Source organism: Spermophilus citellus (assembly GCF_964194105.1).
Source record: "Spermophilus citellus genome assembly, chromosome: 3".
Taxonomy (NCBI): Eukaryota; Metazoa; Chordata; class Mammalia; order Rodentia; family Sciuridae; genus Spermophilus; species Spermophilus citellus.
This window is the reverse complement of record NC_138184.1, coordinates 89,093,807-89,112,529: the sequence shown is the minus strand read 5'-3', so window position 1 is coordinate 89,112,529 and position 18,723 is coordinate 89,093,807. Positions and strand designations below refer to the sequence as shown.

Here is an 18,723-nt window from a genome sequence, read left to right as displayed (position 1 = left end):
CTTAGAGTCAAGGATCCAGGAACTCAGACTATCTTTGAAATGACTTGCAGATCCAGTGGCTAGGAATGGCCATCAGGTCAACTAATTCTGAGTCCCCTGCACTACCCACCAAGATCGGCTCCTTTTCTTTCCTCAATCTTGAAGCACCAGGCATTGTGCCAAGCAATCACCCAGAGAAGATGGGTATCAGTTTAAGATACACGTTTAGCTAAAAAAAAGAACCACAGATACAACCACGAAGGTGAAATGCAGTGGAATGGGGGCAGTAAGGTGTGAGCTGGGCTTTCCTCAGGAAATGAGGTTTCCATAATGGAGTGAGCTTGGGGAATGCTCTAGTGTTCATCACTTACAGATTCCTGAGCCCAGGGACCTTTTAAAGGTCTGAATAGTGGACCCATTTTTTTTATCCTATGTAACCCCCCCCCCACCGCCCCCGCCACATGGTGCTGGGGATTGAATCCAGGGAGGTGAAAATGCAGAGTGCCAGGCCCTGTACTTGGAGACGGATTAGTTCCATCAGGGATGTGACCAGGAATTGGAAATTTGAGGACATTCTCCAGATAATTCTGATGTGGCTGACCAGTTTGGGAACCAGCATTGGAAGGTTAGGTTTGGAAAATATAGCTCTAAGAATACTATTTTGTTGTAGTTGTTGTTATTTGTTTGTTTGTTGTTTTTAAGATGAGGTCTTGCTATGTTGCCCAGAATAGCCTGGAATTCCTGGGCTCTAGTGTCCCTCTGGCCTCAGCCAGGGACTATAGGCACAACACCAGCTTAAAGAAAACCTCTACGTAGACCGCACACCCCTTCTTGGTAACAGTGTGGTACCAGTCTTGTGTTTACAAAATGCACATCAGAGACCCCCTCTGTGGCGCTTAGAGACCACCTGGTGTTCAAGGTCCTCATTTAGGACTCAGCCATGGGCTGTGGGCTCCAATGACTCATTTCTCTCTCTAGATGCTACTTGAAAATAAAAGCCACCTTCAAGCACACACAATACATAATTCTGGGTAGGCCCTTGGAGCTCTGTCACCTAATATGAACATCAAGACTCCACTGGGCTTCAGGGGTTGTGTGTGCCTGATGGCAGGCAGGTAACAGGCCACAGTGTTGGATAGCAGCCAGGCAACATGGGGGCCAACAAGTTCATGTTCTCTGACTCAGTCATTCTGCTTCTCAGAATGGCCCAAGAAAATAACTAGAGAAGTAAGCAAAACCCCTGCTCAGAGACGCTCATCACAGCTGTGTCTGCTGGCCAAATACTCAGACCACCTCTGTGTCCACCAGCTGGGGGTTTGTTCACTTAGGTACAAGCCTCTAAAGGCAGGCCATCAAGGAACTTTCACCATCAACCTCACCAACCATTCGTTACTGAGAATGCTGATACATGTACACACATACATACGCACGCCATTGAATGCCAATATATACGCACACACATACATATTTACACCATTGAATGCCAATTCTTTGTTTAAAAATATAAACATATCTTTCTTTATATAGTGTGTATATACATGCATATATATCCACCAAATAATAACAGTGATCATCTCTAGTTTCTATTTTCCTCTTTACAGTTCTATTTTTTAAATAAGAAAAAGTTATAAAATTAAAATATATCCTTTAGAGAGCATGCTTTCACAGATTTTATGGTAAAATGGAAAGTGCTTATGATATAATATTAAGTAAAAAATAAGATAGAAATATATATTCAATTTAGTACCAATTTTTTAAAACTAAAAAATTATTTCAAAAAGCCTTTTAAAACTATGTATGTATGTGTAAGCTGGGTGCAGGGTACATGCCAGGCTGAGGTAGGAGGATTGCAAGTGTGAGGCCAGCCTCAGCAACTTAACGAGATCTTATCTCAAACATAAAGAAAAAAAGGAGATTAGCTAATTAGTGAAGTGCCCCTGGGTTCAATCCCCAATACCAAAAAAAAAAAAAACAAAAAAAAAACAGTTCACTTGAGGATGCCCCCCTGGGCTGCTTCTTGTCCCTGATGGGAGCTCTTGCAGTGGGGTGTCTCTGCCTGTCTCTGCCATGTGACAAATGACTGACTGGGCTCCTCCTCAGACCAGAAGGGCCCCCACCTCCCAGAGGTGCCCCATTAACACACGCACTCTACAGTGATAATAAGAGTGATTGAAATGCCGAGTTCTTCTTCCATGCCCAGCGCCCCCCAGGCGTCCCCTCAAATCTGAGAAGGCCAGACCTCGTCCAGCCAGGGCGCAGCAGGGTGCTGTCTGTCCAGTTCCAGAACCCATGTTGTAAGTCCCGGGTTCCCCAACATGGAACTTCCACAAGGAACACATCTTTGGGGAATGGCATGCATCTTTCTATTTGTTTGGTTTTGAAGTTGGGGGTCTCCCCGTGTTGCAAAGGTTGGCCTCACAGTTCCCCTGCTGCGGCCTCTAGAGTAGCTGGGATGGTATCTTTATTGTAAATCAGTTACTCGGGAGTGCATCTGAAATGCCCACAACCTTCTTTTGATCCATTTATGTAAGAAAAATGTTAAACTTCTACTCTGACCTATAATTATCTTCCCAGAGGTAGTTGTTATAAATAGCGCATCCACCCCGTTCTTATTTCTGTCCTACCTACCTTCTCTTCGGATGGGTAAAAGCCAATTGCTCTCATGACATAAGGAACCTCCGACAGGCAAATGTATTCCGACACCTTCCTGGTCTCCATTGTATCAATACCTTGACTGCGGAGCTGAGAGTAGTAAAAATAGTCCTCCAGCTCCTGTGTGGAGATGAAATGGAAACACAGCATTCTGGCTTAGGCAAGGGTGTTAAGAGTTCAAGTACATTCTCTACAAAGTATGTTTTAAGCTTAGCAGGGAAAGGAGTTTGGGAGAAAAACAAGGGCCAAGCCCAGGCGTGTCTCTTCTACAGACTTAACTAGATGCAGCAGGAAGCATTTATTCTGAGGACAATTACCCTGTAGAACTTTCCTTCCCTGCCACCAGACACCAGACCATAGAACGGGGTCAAGTCTTCACCCCCAAGAGAAACCGCAGCCTCCAGGGCACTGGAACAGCAACAGAAAGTCACAATTAGGAGGCACTCATGCTCCAACACGGCCCAGGCAGGGCTCTGCCTGGAGCGGGGCCCTCTGAAGGGCACTGAGCCACCAGTCCAGTGCAGGTCTCTGCCAACTCCGTCAGAGAAGTCCCTCTGTAATGAAGCCAGAGACAGAAAATTCAATGTCAAGTGTGGGACTCGGTGATACAGGGCACCCACCTTAATTACGGGTTGTGTTCTTTAGCTGATAACAGGGCAGGTGCTTGATAATTTGCTTGCAGTCTTTGGGGACCACATCTTTCTTAAGGGAGGGTAGGTGGGTGTTTGTATTCTGAAACCACATACTCCCAAGCAGAGCAGCTTTACAGGTAACTTTAGACACCAAAAGGTTGGGAAACCGTGCAGGTGGACCGCCAACTCTAATTGCTTCCACAAAAACTCAGGAGACCACAGGGACCCATGCCAGTTAGACAAGAATAACCCTCTGCTCTCTAACACAGGGTCAGATTTCCAAAAATAGGTCCTTTAAGTGGTAAGAAAACCTACTTTGGTATAAGACTGACTTCGGCTCACATAAAAGGCTAATAAGCTAAAATCTTTATAATATTCCAGTCCATAAACTGGGCTTCTGCTAACTGGAGATTGGCCCCTCCGCTGGGACATTAAAACACTGCAATGCAGCACACTGTGGGGAAGGGGCTCCACATCTGGAATGTGGAGCCACAGGGACGCTTGCAAGCTGTGGACTGACTGTGGGCAGGAAACTTGACCCCAGCCTCCATTTCCTCATCTGTGAGGTGGGAAGGTGCACAAAGGTTGCTGGAAGGATCTGAAAAGTGAGTGTTCAGAGAGGATTCACTGCCAGGCCCTTGGTCTCTTCCTGTGGAGTGTGTTTGGAAGTGGGGATAAGGGCAGAAAGCCTGGCTTTGCAGGATCCCAGCCCCACGTACTCCATTTACTCCATTTGAGCTGTCGATGTCCCCCACACAGTGAGCTTCTTCACCTCTATGTGGGGATAACAACAGTGCCCACCTCACAGGACAGGACAGCAGGAGGGACATGTGAAAAGCACTCCGCACATGCCTGGCCCAGAAGACTCCATACAAAGTGCTTAGGATCACTGTTACCATGGAAACAGAACTGCCATGCCCCTACCCTCTCTTACAAAGAGATACCCACAAAACTGTCTTGCTGTCAGGGCTCTGCCCAAGCTCAGTAGGCAGTGCCAGGGCTTGGGCACCTGGTGCCTTCTCCAAGTAGGCTCAAGGTCCCCTCTTGCAGGGCCTGGTCCTCACCCCAATTCCTGGCTCTGACACTGGGCTGTGGAGGAGGTTTCAGCCCTCGGGGTTCCCCCACCTTCAGCCATGTAATCCTGGAGCAGGGCAGGGACCCAGAGGAGCCCATCACTACCAAGGAACCCAGATGGGAGGCTACACGAGCTCCTGGCTCTCCTGGACATTCCAACACTCTGGGCTCTGCTGGTCAGGGCTGACCACATGCCTTGCTTCCTGGCCATGGTCAGCTGATCCAGCGGGGCCAAGGACTATATCAGGATTTCTCCCACCAGGGAAAGAGGGAGAGAGACTCGCTCGCCCTCTGATGAGAGCTACAATTTGTAAAACTGAGGAACTGTCAGTGGCCACACTCCTACAAGAAACCAAACCTAGTTCTGCAGAGAGAAGCCAACTGCAGAGCCAGGCAGATAGAGATGGGGGCAGTGGCAAGTGTCACTGTCCCTGCTCCTACTGCCACACAGCTACACAGGATCCTGATGACCTTCTCATAACCCCCCACCTTTCTGCCTAAGTTGGAGAAGGCAGAGCAATCATAATGGTGGTAATCGTTACCCTCAAGGCCAGTCTGAACTCATTGATGATGCTCCCATTTAACAGATGGAGGAATTGAGACTCAGAGAAGTTACGAGACTTGCCTGATGTCATCCAGTAAATAAGAGGTGAAGTTAAGACTTGAATCCAAGTCTCTGCTTTTATCTGAATAGGGCGGCAGGAGAAGAGGAGACAGCCAAGAGGAGACAGCATAAAAAGGGAATGGGGGATTTTAAAACACACGCCAGGGAGAGGAAAAGGGGAGCACGCTAGCAAAGGCGGCGAGCAGGAAGGGGAATGTGGGACGAGCACCAGGAGGGTGGCAGAAGGGGTGCTGGAGAAAAAGCTCTGAATGCCGCAACCCCAGCGTCTGGGCCTGGACACGTGCTAATTAGAAGTATCGGAACATGAGGGGATCTGTCATCTTCCTTTCACCCTAAAATTCTGCCATCAATAAATCTAGTAGGAAATCTGTTTGTTTCCTTATTTAGGGTTTTTACATTTCTTTCCATTAGTGAAGCGCCGAACATATTAAGTCACCAGAAGCAGCAATAAAGTGCTAATTAGTTTATAATGATCCTTTGTCCCCACAACAGATTAAATTGAAATTCTCAGAAGCCTGGACTCTGGCCAGGCATGGGAAAGCTACTGGAAAGCAGGTCTTTTGGTTTTGTTTTTATTAATCCCTACCCTTCTAGATCCCGGGATGGCTGAGAAGAGAACAAGAATTAAAAAGGGAAGACTGCTTTCCCACTAGGGTATCACCTGCACTAAGGTTGCAGGTGGCAGGTGAGGTGGCACGGAATCAAGTACCTCACACAGGACATGCTCAGGAAGGGCTTTTCAATGGAAGCACTCACCTCCGGCTGCTAACGCCCCATGCCCCGGCCCTGCTCTCTTGGGTGAAGGCTCAGATTAAAGTCAGAGCTGCAGCTGCCATCTCAAGCCACCTGGGCACCAGAGTGGACTCCACAGGCTATTTTCACTCAAATTCGTGTTAAGAGGAGAAGCCTGAGTGTCCGCTGTAAAGAGGAAGGTGTGTGCTTGGCAGGAGGAGGACTTGAATCAAGTTGGGAGCCATGAATCAAGTTAAGTTTTTGAGGAAGGAAGGTGCCTCCAAGCTGTCTCTACTTACCCCTAACGTCACACTATTGGGAAAGGTCTGAAACAGAGGCAGAGCGGGGACACCGAGAGGGTGATCTCGACTGGGAACCTGCTGCTGAGTGGTTTGTTCCATCCCTGTTGCAGTTGACTGGATTTGAGTAGCTGAGGGGATCATTTAAGTGCTTCTCCCTTCTTTCAGTGAGAAAGATCCTGAGCTTATAAGTGAATGCTCTCATCAAGAAAAGGGGAGGTGATCATTCATTGCTGCATATGTAGCTTTGCACTAAATAATACTTTTTTTTTTTTTGAGACAGAGTCTTGCTACATTGCTGAGGCTGGCTGAAATTGTGATCCCTCTGCCTCAGCACCCCAAATTGCTGGGATTACAGGTGTAATCTAGCTACATTAGGTACTTCACATATATTATCCTTACAAGGGACCTGTAAAGGTTTCTATTGTTACCCTCATTCCCAGATGAGAAATCTAAATATCAGAGATATTAAGAAACTTCCCTAGGTCCCACAGCCAGCAGATAGGCCCCATATTCAAACCCATGTCCCTGTACTCTCTGATGTTCAACCCTAGAATCCTCCAGAATCACCTTAGGTAGAGGTTCTCAGTTCAGGGCAGGAAGGGTGAGAAGAGGAGACTGAAAGTACACATTTCAATAGTACTCTAATTCTGTAATGTACACTTTGGAGATTCAGCCTAGATCTTTCTGGCTGGTGTGGATGTGACAGTGAGGGGTAATCAGGGAGCACGGGTGAGTCGAGGTGGACTCGAATAACCTAAAGCATCAATTCAGTCCCATGGCCCACGAGACTGCCCAGCAACTCTTGGTCTGCACAGTAAACAGGTGCAGAGGTACAAGAGGGCATCCTTCAAGTCAGGCTCTGTGACGTCCTAGCACATGGTAGGGCTCCACAGCTGTCAGCTGCTGTTGAGTGAAAAGAAGGGGTCTACCCTTGATGCCTCCCTCAGAGGCCAAGGTGTCCTGTCACGCACCTTAAGTTGACTTCCCACTGCACCACTGAGCAGTCCCGTCCTCCTGCTGTGAAGGCGTAAGAGCCGTCATAGGAAAGAGCCATCCCGGCCACCCCATCCGGGTGGCAGACAATAGCGCATGTCTTGTGTGGATTGCCATCAACTGGCAAGATCTGAAGTCCAACCTAGGAAGGAACATTCATTCAGTCTCAGGCAACCGGATCCCAACCCAGGCCTGGCCGGCTGCGTGTCACCTCCTGATCCATGAGCTGCAAGAATCTGTGTGTCCAGAACCATCTCAGGGTGTGGGAGGCATGTGGATTGTAGCTGAGCATCCATTTACTGGCCCTTGCTGGGGGAGATGGGCGCCCCTCACAGCTTCACACATGAGAGACAGGAAGCCTTCCTCCCTATCCTCACGATCAGATGCCCAGGGGTTTCCAGAATAATTCTTACAATCTATGACTTTCTACTTTTCTACATAGATGATTTGTGAAATGTACAACTAGGTATAACTAATTTTCATGTCTTTAAAAAGACTTTTCCAAGGGCTGGGGTTGTGGCTTAATGGTAGAGCACTGGCCTAGCACATGTGAGGCACTGGGTTCGATCCTCAGAACTACATAAAAATAAATAAAGGTAATGTGTCCATCTGGAACTAAAAAAAAGAAAAAGATTATAAAAAAAAAGACTTTTTTCCATCCTTTGGAAAAAGAGGGCCACATGTCTTCACTGGAGATACAGAAAATATGGCAGGTCTACCCTCAGATACTGGCCCAGAGTCCTTTTTACTAATCTAGCAATTTTTAGTATCATATCACCCTGGACGGAAGTGGTTACATGCGGCCAGCAGACCAGGTGTCCTTGAGTCTGTCAGTCCTTGGGACTGACTGCTGCCCACAGGTGAGAGGTAAAGAGTAGAGGTAGAGAGCAGAGGGCTGCTACCTTGTCTTTGTTAATGAACACCAGGTAGCGCCTCTGTAGATCCAGGGTGGTTTTCACCGGGAGGACCTGCGTCTGCTTGATAGGAGATCCGTAAGTTGGCCCAAGAAGCGTCTTTCTGGATGGGGAAAAAAGGAATGGATTTTTAAATTCCACAAATCTAAACACAGGCTTCGGTCGGGACTTTGTGGTCATGATGATCTTATGCATTTTTTGATTCTGAATTTCCTGTCTTGTCACTCAGCTCAGCTGGGATGTAAGAGCCCTTCCCAGTCCCTGAGAACAGCTGCTGTAAATAAGAGGCAACAACTCCAAACAGCAAACGCTCTGGGGAGCCGGGCTGTGAAGAGTGCTTGCGGGAGTCTCGCCGCCAACTTAAAGCGCATGTGAACGAGAGACAAGAAAGAAGCTGCAAGGAAAGGATGCTCATTGGCAGGACACTGAGAGCACCCCAGTCCCAGCGTGAGGCCCCAAGATGAGGATGACATCTACGCTTTGTTCCATGTGTCTGCTTTACACAGGTGCGTGCTATACACATATTTCCAAAGCCCATCTGTGCTCATGCATCAAACTGCAACAGTGTTGGTGTCACTTCTCATTTTTCTTTTTTGAGATGGTGTCTTGCTATGTTGCCTTAAACTCCTGGGCGTCAGCAATCCTCCTCTTCAGCCTCCTAAGAAGCAGGTACTTCAGGTGTGTGTGGCTGCATCTGGCTTAGATTCCTCTAATTCAGACTGTTTTATAACTAGGGCTCACTCCAGGCCAGGGCTAGATGTTCCCTGTGGCCAGCAGCATATAAGCTCAGGACCCCTTATTTGTACCCAGTGAGCTTCTAACAGAATTAGGATGATTTCATGGATCATCATTATTAATAATAAATTTCAAAGTAAAGAAAAGGTTAGGTGCTATCTGTGCTTCCGGTTCCTTATTAGTAAGATAGGGATAAGGACAGCACTGGCCCCTACTCTGGCTATACTGGACATCAAATTACTCAATATGTATGAAGCCCTCAGAATGGTTTCTGGCACACAGCCACCTAACTGCCACCACATAACTGTATTATTAAGCCTATCGAACAATCTTATAAATTAATTATCTTTTTCTTCTAGCCAAAAAAGTATTATACACTAATTGTGAAAAATTTCAAACATTTAGACACATAAACCTATAACACCACATTGCTGCACCGTGTCCCAAGATAAGCCTGGGAAATAGATGTACATGATTTGAGAATTTCTTTTGTAATTATGATCTCATATGAAGTTAGAAGTATACTGTTTATGCTTATTTGGCAAGTTGCTCTATCTAATCTTATATCTTAAAGATATTTCCTTGTTACCACATAGAGGACTATCTTACTTTCTTTTTTTCCTTTTCTAAAAGCGGCACCGTGTTCCAGTGTACTGACAAGCCATCATTTAACTAATCCCCTATTAATGGACATTTGGATTGTTTCCATTTTAAAACATATTTTCAAACAAGAGATCCTTTTACTTATGTCTTGGCATAACTGTGTGAGTACGTCTGTGGGCTCCATTCCTAGAATTCAGAAGATATGATAAAATTTAATAGAGGGTGACAAATTGCTTTCCCAAAAGGTTGCACCAATTTGCACCCCCACCGTAGCGGGAGAGAGCGTCCGACTCCCATACCCTTGCCAGCACTTGGCACTATCGATCATTTTTATCTTTGCTAATATGATTTGTAAAAAATGATATCTTGTTTTCATTTGCATCTTTGATAGACTGCTGAGCATCTGCTCATGTTTATTGGCCTTTTTCTGTGAACTGCCTTTTCATGTTCTTTCAAGTATTTTTAAAATGTGTTTTAAAACTTTTTTTGATTTATCATGAAAAAGCAACTCCTTCCCCATTAAGCTGGGGTTATGAGGCTTTACTTCTCCTACAAATGGAAGATGTCTCCTGCAAGGGGTTTTATTTCAGAAGGACGCAGATGTTCAGAACAAGAGGTGGTGGCTGCACAGTACTGTGGCTGTGTGGGACTCCACTGCATTGTTCATTTTTAAATGCTGAGATTCCCGTTATGTGAATTTTATCTTTATAAATTATCTTCTTAAAAGATGACTCATGCGAGGCTGGGGCTGTAGCTCAGTGGCAGAGCACTTGCTTTGCAAGTGTGAGGCCCTGGGTTCGATCCTCAGCACCACATAAAAAATAAACGAATGAAGATATTGTGTCCATCTACAACTAAAAAAATATTTTTTAAAAAAAAAGATGACTTATGCTAATTTCAGATTGATCTCCAATAAGCAAAACTCCTAAATGTGTGGTTCGAAGTCTCTCTTGTTGATAGCTGTTAGCAGGAATTTCATCCCTAACTCTCCTGCCCTGCAAATGCAGAGAATCTGTGGGATATTCTTTGCCCTAGAAATGTGCATCCATTAGAGATGATGCACAGAGATTCTAAAATCTTCCTAAAACTCTTCTTTATACATTCTTCAAGTGTTTTAATAGTTTTTTTTCCCCCTAAATTGTGCTGGATTTCTCTTCCTACCATATAATGTGGAATTTCTTATTTTTCCTTATGCTTTCTAGGAAAAAACAAAAAACTTTTAAGGAAGAAAAAAAGACCCCAGTGACTGGGGCTTGCAGGCCCTATCTCATCTGAGACATTCGTCACAACAGTGGTTGTCCTCTAATACAGTTGCTGCTGCGAGCTCTCCACCTACCTGCTCCCAGGAAATGCTGTCGCTCCCAATTTTGCTTGGCTCTGCCTCTTTCTAGCTAAACCTGAGAGGCAGAAAATCCCCTCCAGGTCTGTCCAGGCAGGACCCAAAGCCAGGCTGCACAGGTCTGTGCAGTCTGTAGTAGAGGTCAGAGTCAGAGCAAGGTTTGAAGATCAAGTCTTGCCTGCCCTGCCCAGCTGCGTCACTGGGAAGACCTGAACCTCAGCAGGATGCAGGATTTAGAGGATGAAATGGATGATGAGTGCAGGCCTGGACAGAGCTGACATGCATCCATGCCCATGGGGAGGAGCAAGCCCAAGGTCTGCAGGTCCAGCACATCCTGCGGCCACCTCCGGCTGCAGGACCACTTCTGCAGGGAAGGTGCTGCACTCAGACACCAGCTGTGCATGCCCTAGGCTTGGCCTTCAACCTTCATCTACTCTTCCCTCGACATCTCCTGTCTGTGGCTTTAAACCCTTCTTTCCTTTTGACCTCCAGCCCAGCTTACTTCATGACCTCTGGACTCAAGCACCTAAGCCGGGTATTCCTACGTGGATGATGAGTAGAATCTCAAACTTACCTGGTCTAAACTTCCAGTCCTGACTGTCTCAGACCTGTCCTTCCTCATCTGATTTGAGGTTAGTCCTGCTGCTCTGGCTGCTCAGGCCAGAACCCTGGGGGCCTGACACACTCCTCTCACTTAGAGTAAATGCAGTAAATGACCACACAGTGAGAGAGCAGGTGCCGCTGGGTGGTGGCACGCAGAATGACGACCAGCAAACCCTGTTAGCGTTGCCTGCACGATGTACCCAGAACCTAACTCCTTCCCTGTCACCCCTTGGGGCCACCATCATCTTTTACAATAGCCTCCTGACCTTGCTCTACCTTTGCCCTCTGTACCCCAGAGTCCAGAGCCTGGACAGAGGCCAGGTGTCAGGTGCCCCGCCCAGGCTGAGCTCTCCCATACTCTCCCCTGCCCACTCCACTCCAACCAAGACTTCCTGGCATTTCTCAAAACCAGATGCTTTCTATCTTCAGTTCTCTTCATGTGCAGATCCTGTCTGGAGGTCTTTTCCTCCAATGCCCTAGCCTGCCCTTTCACCTCCTTCAAGTCTCTTTCTAATGTCACCTACTCTGAGGTATCCCCTGCTACCCTTTGAAAACAGCAGCTCCTCTTTCCCAGGACCCCACTCTTGGGGTCATTTTGCATGCCACCGCTCCCTGGCCTGGCACCTGCTCCCTTACCACCTGGTCAATTTCTGCATTTATTGCAAGTGTAAGCCCCACTATGGAGAAATGCTTTTTTTTAAAATATGCATTTCTTTAGTTGTAGGTGGACACAATACCTTTATTTTTATGTGGTGCCGAGGATCGAACCCAGTGCCTCACGGGTGCCAGGTGAGCGCTCTACCACTGAGCCCCAGCCACAGTCTGCTGTTTTGCTTTTACCCTTCCCCCCTTCAGCACCTGGAACAGCGGCTGGCTCATGCAGACAGGGGACAAATGATGCCACCTTTGAGAGCCAGTTTTTTTTAAAACTTGGGAGTAGTCTGGTGAAAATATGTCTTTCTTCACATAGAAGAGCCAGGCACTGGAGAGCATCAGCAACCTTTCCTGGGCCCCAAGCTCTGTCTCATTCATTGATTCATGAGCATTGAGCTCTGGGCATCCTACCTCCAAGCTGTACCAGGCTGCCGGGCTGTGTGACCTTGGGTGAGAACTACTTGTGTTTCTGTGCCTGAGTTTCCTCTGCAAAGTGAGGAAGATGATTATAGTAGCCAAAGTGTCCCGGGCCCTTGGGCGGAGACCTGAAACAGACTGGGGGCGGAGGAGCTGATCCAGGCGAACCTTGCACTCACCTGCACATTTTGGTGGTCGAATTAAAAAGTTTCATTTTGTAGCCACTGTTGCAAATAAGCAAGAATTGCTCCTTGACGAGTGGCGGGTACCAGACCATACAGGTTGGGTAGTTGCCCTGGTCAGTTCGATGTATGTCCAAGACTTCCAGGTTGTCTTTGTAGCTCTTGATGAGATTATACTCTATCTGCAGAAGAACCCAGCAGGACATATGTGAGGACTGAGCTGGATGAAGAGCTCACTCGAGGAGCCTCAAGTTCTGGGTGCTGGCCTTTCTAATCCTCAGCCCACAGGGAGACAGTGTTGGCTCCCTCAGACTCACCTAGACCTCGAAAGGAAGGAGTTACCATACTGAGTACTCCCCTGAGAAACAGGGCCAACTATTTTGGCTGGGGATGTGACTCGGTGGTGGAGCCCTTGCCTAGTATAAGTAAGATCCTGGGTAGTTTAATTCCAACTCCCTTCAGAGTAATAGCTGTGTCCATTTCACAGAGGGTCAAATATATGTTCACAGCAGCTTGCCCAAGGCCATGCAGTTAAGAAATGGTAGAGGAAAATTTCAAATTCAGGTCCAACTGACCCCAACTTGAACTCTTACAGTTATGTTATTCTGCACTCTTAATGTCATCTTGCAAACTCTTCAAGAGCAGGAACTAATTCACATCTAAATCTCAGCATTTAATGATCACAAATTAGTAACCTGCTGCATTTTCCCATAGATATGTTTTAGTGGGTACTCCAAGATCAATGGATAGAATAAAGAAAAGCAGAAAAGGAAGGCAGAGGGGCAGTAGGGAGAGAAGATGAAAGGAGGGAGGAAGAAACCACAGATGGATACACTGAATGCTTTGGAATCCTTTTGACTTCATCCCGTAATATTGTGCTTGCACTGTCTCTCTTTTTATCTCCTGTCCTCTAGGAGCTTGGAGGATTCAACCCGGGTATCATACATGCTAAGTAAGTGCTCTACCATGGAGCTGCATCCCCAGTCTGAGTCTTCCATGCTGTGGGGGATACCCTATTCCCTTGCCTTCCCACTTGCCCCTTCCCAGGAGCCCCCCCTTCAGGCCCCAAATCCCAATACAGTGTCACAGCTGTGTTAAGGCAAGATGCTGACTCGGGGAGGGTCTAACACTGTGCTGGGTACTCCTTGATTCCAACAAACTCACATTGCAGGCCTGTTCTATGCAAGATGCCAGGGATGTTGTAACGAGAATGAGACACAGTCCTGGAGACCAGGAAAACAAAACTAAACAGCTCACCAAGAGTCTGTCTGAACCCAGGCTCAGCAGCCTAGGCTCGTTGCTGTCCAGGTGAACCCCAAATAGGAGGCTTTGGATGCTTTTGCGGTGAGAGCGGAGTCTTGCTAAATATTCCCAGACCCTTTGTCCACTTTTAACTACTACCATGTACACAGCCACAGTGAAATTTACATCCTGGATACAAGCACAGGAGCAGAAGTCATTTTTTTTTTTTCATTTTATGACTTAAGAATCATATTTATGCTCTTTACAACAATTTTGCTTTTAGAATATCTTATCCACCCAGGCAAAGTGCCACAGAGGTTTGGAAGGCTGAGGCAGGAGGATCTCAAGTTCAAAGCCAGCCTTGGAAACTTACCATGCTCTACGCAACTTAGCGAGACTCTGTCTCTAAATAAAATATAAAAACAGATGGGGATGTGGCTCAGTGGTTAAGTACCCCTGGGTTTATTCCCTGGTACAAAAAAAAAACAAAAAAAAAAACTCAGAATTCTATCTTATCCAAAAAAATCTTACTCTGTCAGAACACGCAGTAAAATAATTTCACAGATGAGAAAATTACATTTACAAGTAATTATAATATATGAGAAAATTACAAATAGACAAAGGTGGACGGGAGAAAAAGAGTTCATCTGACACTGGAGTCTTACTCTTCTTTCCAAGTCCCCCCCCCCATTCTCCATGGAAAAACCAAGAGCCTGACCCTTTACTTTTGTCCTCCCTTCTCTTTGTTCAGCTGCAGAAAATAGAAAAGGTACGACAGAGGCTGTGGTGGGAGCGCGCGGTCTGGAGGGACACAGATTCCTGAGCTGTGTGCCCCAATGCCTTTGCCTTGGCGAGAGCCACGTGCACCCCAGAGGAGAGGCGACTTGTGCAGCAGTGGAGGCGCTCAGAGGCTGGGGGGCCAGGGAAGGTGCTGCTTCCCCCAGAAAAGCAGACCAGTGGTACAGGCAGGGGGGAGAGGTCAAAGGTCTAGAACATCCTTCCTGAGACCATGAGCCCTAAGAATAGAGGAAGGAACAGAATACAAAATGCTGGGTAGAGGATGCTGCTCTGAAATCAAGGAGATTTCGTCTTGTCAACAATGAGAGGCAAAGATTAAAAGAATAGGTGCATCACAGAAGAAGCCACGTCTGGAAGTTCTGAGACCTAATCTTGTGCACAGGCAAAAGGCCTTCTACCTCTCCCACCCCTTGCTGGAAACAGCTTTATTGAGATATAATTTACATACCACACAGCTCACCCATTTAATGTGCAAGGTCCAGTGGTTTTTAGCACAGCCACAGAGTTGTGCATCCATCATTGCAACATTAGCATGTGCCGTCACCCCCACTTTCCCCGATGGGCTCTCTCTTGATCTTCAGTAAGGGTGCTAAGCCACGCGCCAGAAGTCAGTGAAGATACTTACAGCAGTCGCCATATACTGGGAGTCATGAGAGAAGCTGACGTGAGTCACACTGGTCCTGGAATACTTGAAAGCCTGTGGGGTTTCATTTACTAAGGACATTGCGTCAAGAATATAAACTGTCCCCTCTGTGAAGCCAGCTCCAAGCAGAGCCCCTGAAATGACAAGCCAGAGAACCCTGATGGAAAAAAGGAGTTTATTCCATTTGAGAAATAGGGAGTCTGAGCCAGGCTTGGTCCTAGGTGCAGAGCAGACAGCAACCAGCACAACTGACAAAATTTCTATAAGAGAAATAAACTGAAAAGGTGGACACTTGGCATGAGCTCTCAGAGAGCAGGAAGTCTAGAGTGCCACAGCATTCTCAGAGAGAAGGCATCTCCTCTATCGGGGGCAACTGCCTGGAGCCCTGGCAGCTAAGGGCATAGCCCCTGTGGCATGTTTTGGACTTGGAACCCGTGATAGATTGGAGAGGTGAACATACCTTCAGGGTTGTAGGTCAGACTCTGGATTCCGAGCCCTTTCTCAAAGACCCTGCTGAAAAGATACTTCTTCTTTTCATAATCCCACACTTTAATTATCCCACAGACACTCCCAATGGCGATTAGAGGTTGGTATGGGTGGCAGGAGATGGCATAAATGGCATCTTTGGGCTCTATGAATAACTTCTCAAGTTTGGTGCCATCTGTTGTTAAGTGGTACACCGAGGCATCAGATGTTCCAATGATAAAATTCCTGTTTGCCAAGGAGAGACCAAACAGTATCAGTGTTTGCAGGGAACGGGGCACGCCAGCCATTCTCTCTCTAATTGCACACGAAACGCCTCTGTCATCTGTAATTTAGTGACATTATTAACCCAACATCTCCAAAAATATACCACCAATACCCAACAGCCTCCATTTGCAAGTGAAAAAAGCCCACTTTTCTACATGTAAATTGAGTCATTAAGTATGCAGATGGACAGTCAGTTGTACAATTAGCTAATCTGCACATGCAAATATTCATTTGTGTATGCAAATATGGAGCTGGGTGCACACATACAGATGTGCCTGTAAAGACTGCAAGGGTAATTAAGCAGACTCACAGATAATTTGGTCTTGAAATGTTATGGCTATTAATTATCTAGCGCCTTTAACCACAGTGGCTGGGACAAGCTCAGCTCAGAGCAAGAGAGCAACTGTGGCCAAGGACTCAAGGCTCAACAGAGGTGAGAGAGAGCACAGCATAAGGACTTTCCAACTTCTAGTTACTCAAGATTCCTTATATTAAAAAAATGATCCAATGATCCTTCACAATCAGCAAAGGAGACCATCTGTAAGCAGGTAAAGGGCTGAGGAGAAAGGCTAGGCCTCTCCATTTCACATCCGAGGAACAAGAGGAATGTTCCACTGCTTGGAAACAAAAGATGACCCCAGACTTTTTTTTGACATTCCAGTTGACTAGATTTATCAACAACTTACCTGACAATGAAAAAGTCACCTTTTAAAGTGCAGTCTGGAAGGAAGTTTGATTCCTCAGTAGGAGGATTTGCTGGGATATTTGAAAAGGATAGACTCCTTATGGGACTCAGTTTGAAGTGACTGTACCAGTTAACAATGGACAGGGTGCTGTCATAGAATTTAATGTTACCTCTAATGTCACCTGTGACAAGGTAGCTGAAATAGAGAATAACATGGGTTTGTTAATAGCAGTAATAGCAAGTATCATCTATTGAACGCCTGACTATGTTGCATTCTGGGCTCTAGGCATGATAAGAAAAACTTCATTGAATCTTGTCTGATTTGTATCTAGGAAAAGTATGAGGTTGCCCCACTTTACAACTAAGAAATTAAGCTCATAAAAATTGAAAAATTTGCTCAAGACCTAGGATTATTGGATTTAGCAAACAACAACAACACAGGATGCCCAGATAAATCGGAATCTAAGATAAGCAATGATTTTTTTGGTGGTGGGTAGGAAACTGGGGATTGAACCCAGGGACACTTTACCAATGAGCTATATTCCCAGCCCTTTTTATTTTGAAAAAAGGTTTTGCTAAGTTGCTTAGAACTCACTAAGTTGCTGAGGCTGGCCTTGAAGTTGTGCTCCTCCTGCCTCAGCCTCTGGAGTCAGTGGGATTACAGGCATGTGCCATCGTACCGGACTTTTTTCCCCCAGTATTGGGAATCAAACCCAGGGTCTTGCACATGCTAAGCAAGTGCTCTACCACTGAATTATACCCCCAGCTCATTTTAAATTTAATTTTGAGAAAGGGTCTCACTAAGCTGCCTAGGCAATCCTGCTACCTTAGCCTCCTTAGTAGCTGGATACAGTCACACACCACTGCATGCTGATGAATAATCTTCTGAGTAAGTATATCCCAAATATCCCAAGGAACATACATATGCCCTGCAACCGTCTGACTAGACCACACAGAGAATCCAGGTGTATCTGAAGTAAAGTTCATGCACCCTTTCCTGATCTCCAACGTCAACCATATGCATAGAGGGACAGTGATTTACATTTGCTATACCATTATAGATGACAACCAAGTCAATCAACCAGCCCTCCAAAAACCACACAGGTTGGCAATGGGATACTAGCTGCTTCCAAGGAGGGCACTGTTGTAAGAGTGATCATAAACCCCTGTCCAGTCATCACAGTCAAAGGCAGTGTCGCATGACAAAATGGCTTTTATTTCCAGTCCTTGGATCCACCCCACATGAGCTTTTTTTTTTTTTAAGACTGTGACACAATTATTGTGATGGGGAAGGGAAGTAAATTTTCTCATATATTATACACAGTGATTAAAGGAGGTTTCTGGTTAACAAGCAAGGCAGGTGGGCAGAGTAATGGGCTAGAACTTATTTTACTGCCCTCTGCTGGACAGAAGCAGCAAAACTGGCCAAGTGTTTTCCTTCAAGGGCTCCCAGGTCCTGGCTGGTTCTAACACGGAAAGAGGGGAACCTAGGCATGGTCTTCTTTGGGCCCTAAGCCCCAAATAATTGAGTTGACTATGTCATCAATCACAGATCTCCTATGTTTTATGCACTGCTGGGTGAAGATGACAATTTGCACCTCTTTTTGTGAAACCACGCCAGGACCTCACTATTCCCCTGTATCAGAGGGAAGGCAAAGGAAAGCTAATGGGTCTTTTAAAAGCAGATGGTACTGTGACTCCAACCATATGAGTAGGTCCTCGTCATTGGGTATTTCCTCCACACTTCTGGGAACTTCTCTAGCACACTAATGATGGCTATCACTTACCTAGGGGCACCTCTAGGCTAAGCAGTATGCAGAGTTCTACACACTTGTCTCATGAAAGCCTCATAAAATAACTCACAGAGAGACAGTGCTGTGGTGCCCACTCTGTGGATGGAGAGATGTAGGTTTAGCAAGGTTAAGTTTCTTGCTCAAGATCACCCAGCCAGGAAGGGTTGCAGCTGGAATGTGAACTCTGTTCTAAGCAAGGTTTAGATCATCTGTGAGCCTCCATAGTCCCTCAAAATGAAGCTAGTGAATTCTATAAAGTTCTGATGCATTTGATCTTCACACAATGCATAAATGTCATTTTTCAATCAAATAGAAACAAGATAGCTCTTCAAGTTATTTTTTTAAATGTAAAGTATGCAAAATTTGGGGTGCAAAA

At 46.1% G+C, this 18,723-nt stretch overlaps 1 protein-coding gene across 1 annotated transcript in view; it reads right to left on the bottom strand.

Annotated features, from left to right (window-relative positions):
• CFAP251 (cilia and flagella associated protein 251) overlaps positions 1-18,723 on the bottom strand; it is a gene marked incomplete at its 5' end in the record, with an annotated part of 74,515 nt that overhangs the window by 17,484 nt on the left and 38,308 nt on the right. Inside the window, 9 exon segments of the mRNA XM_081288452.1 lie at positions 2,608-2,751; positions 2,949-3,039; positions 6,968-7,131; positions 7,892-8,006; positions 12,434-12,618; positions 13,694-13,867; positions 15,102-15,253; positions 15,580-15,830; positions 16,556-16,750. Of these exon segments, the coding sequence (XP_081144578.1) occupies positions 2,608-2,751; positions 2,949-3,039; positions 6,968-7,131; positions 7,892-8,006; positions 12,434-12,618; positions 13,694-13,867; positions 15,102-15,253; positions 15,580-15,830; positions 16,556-16,750 (1,471 nt within the window).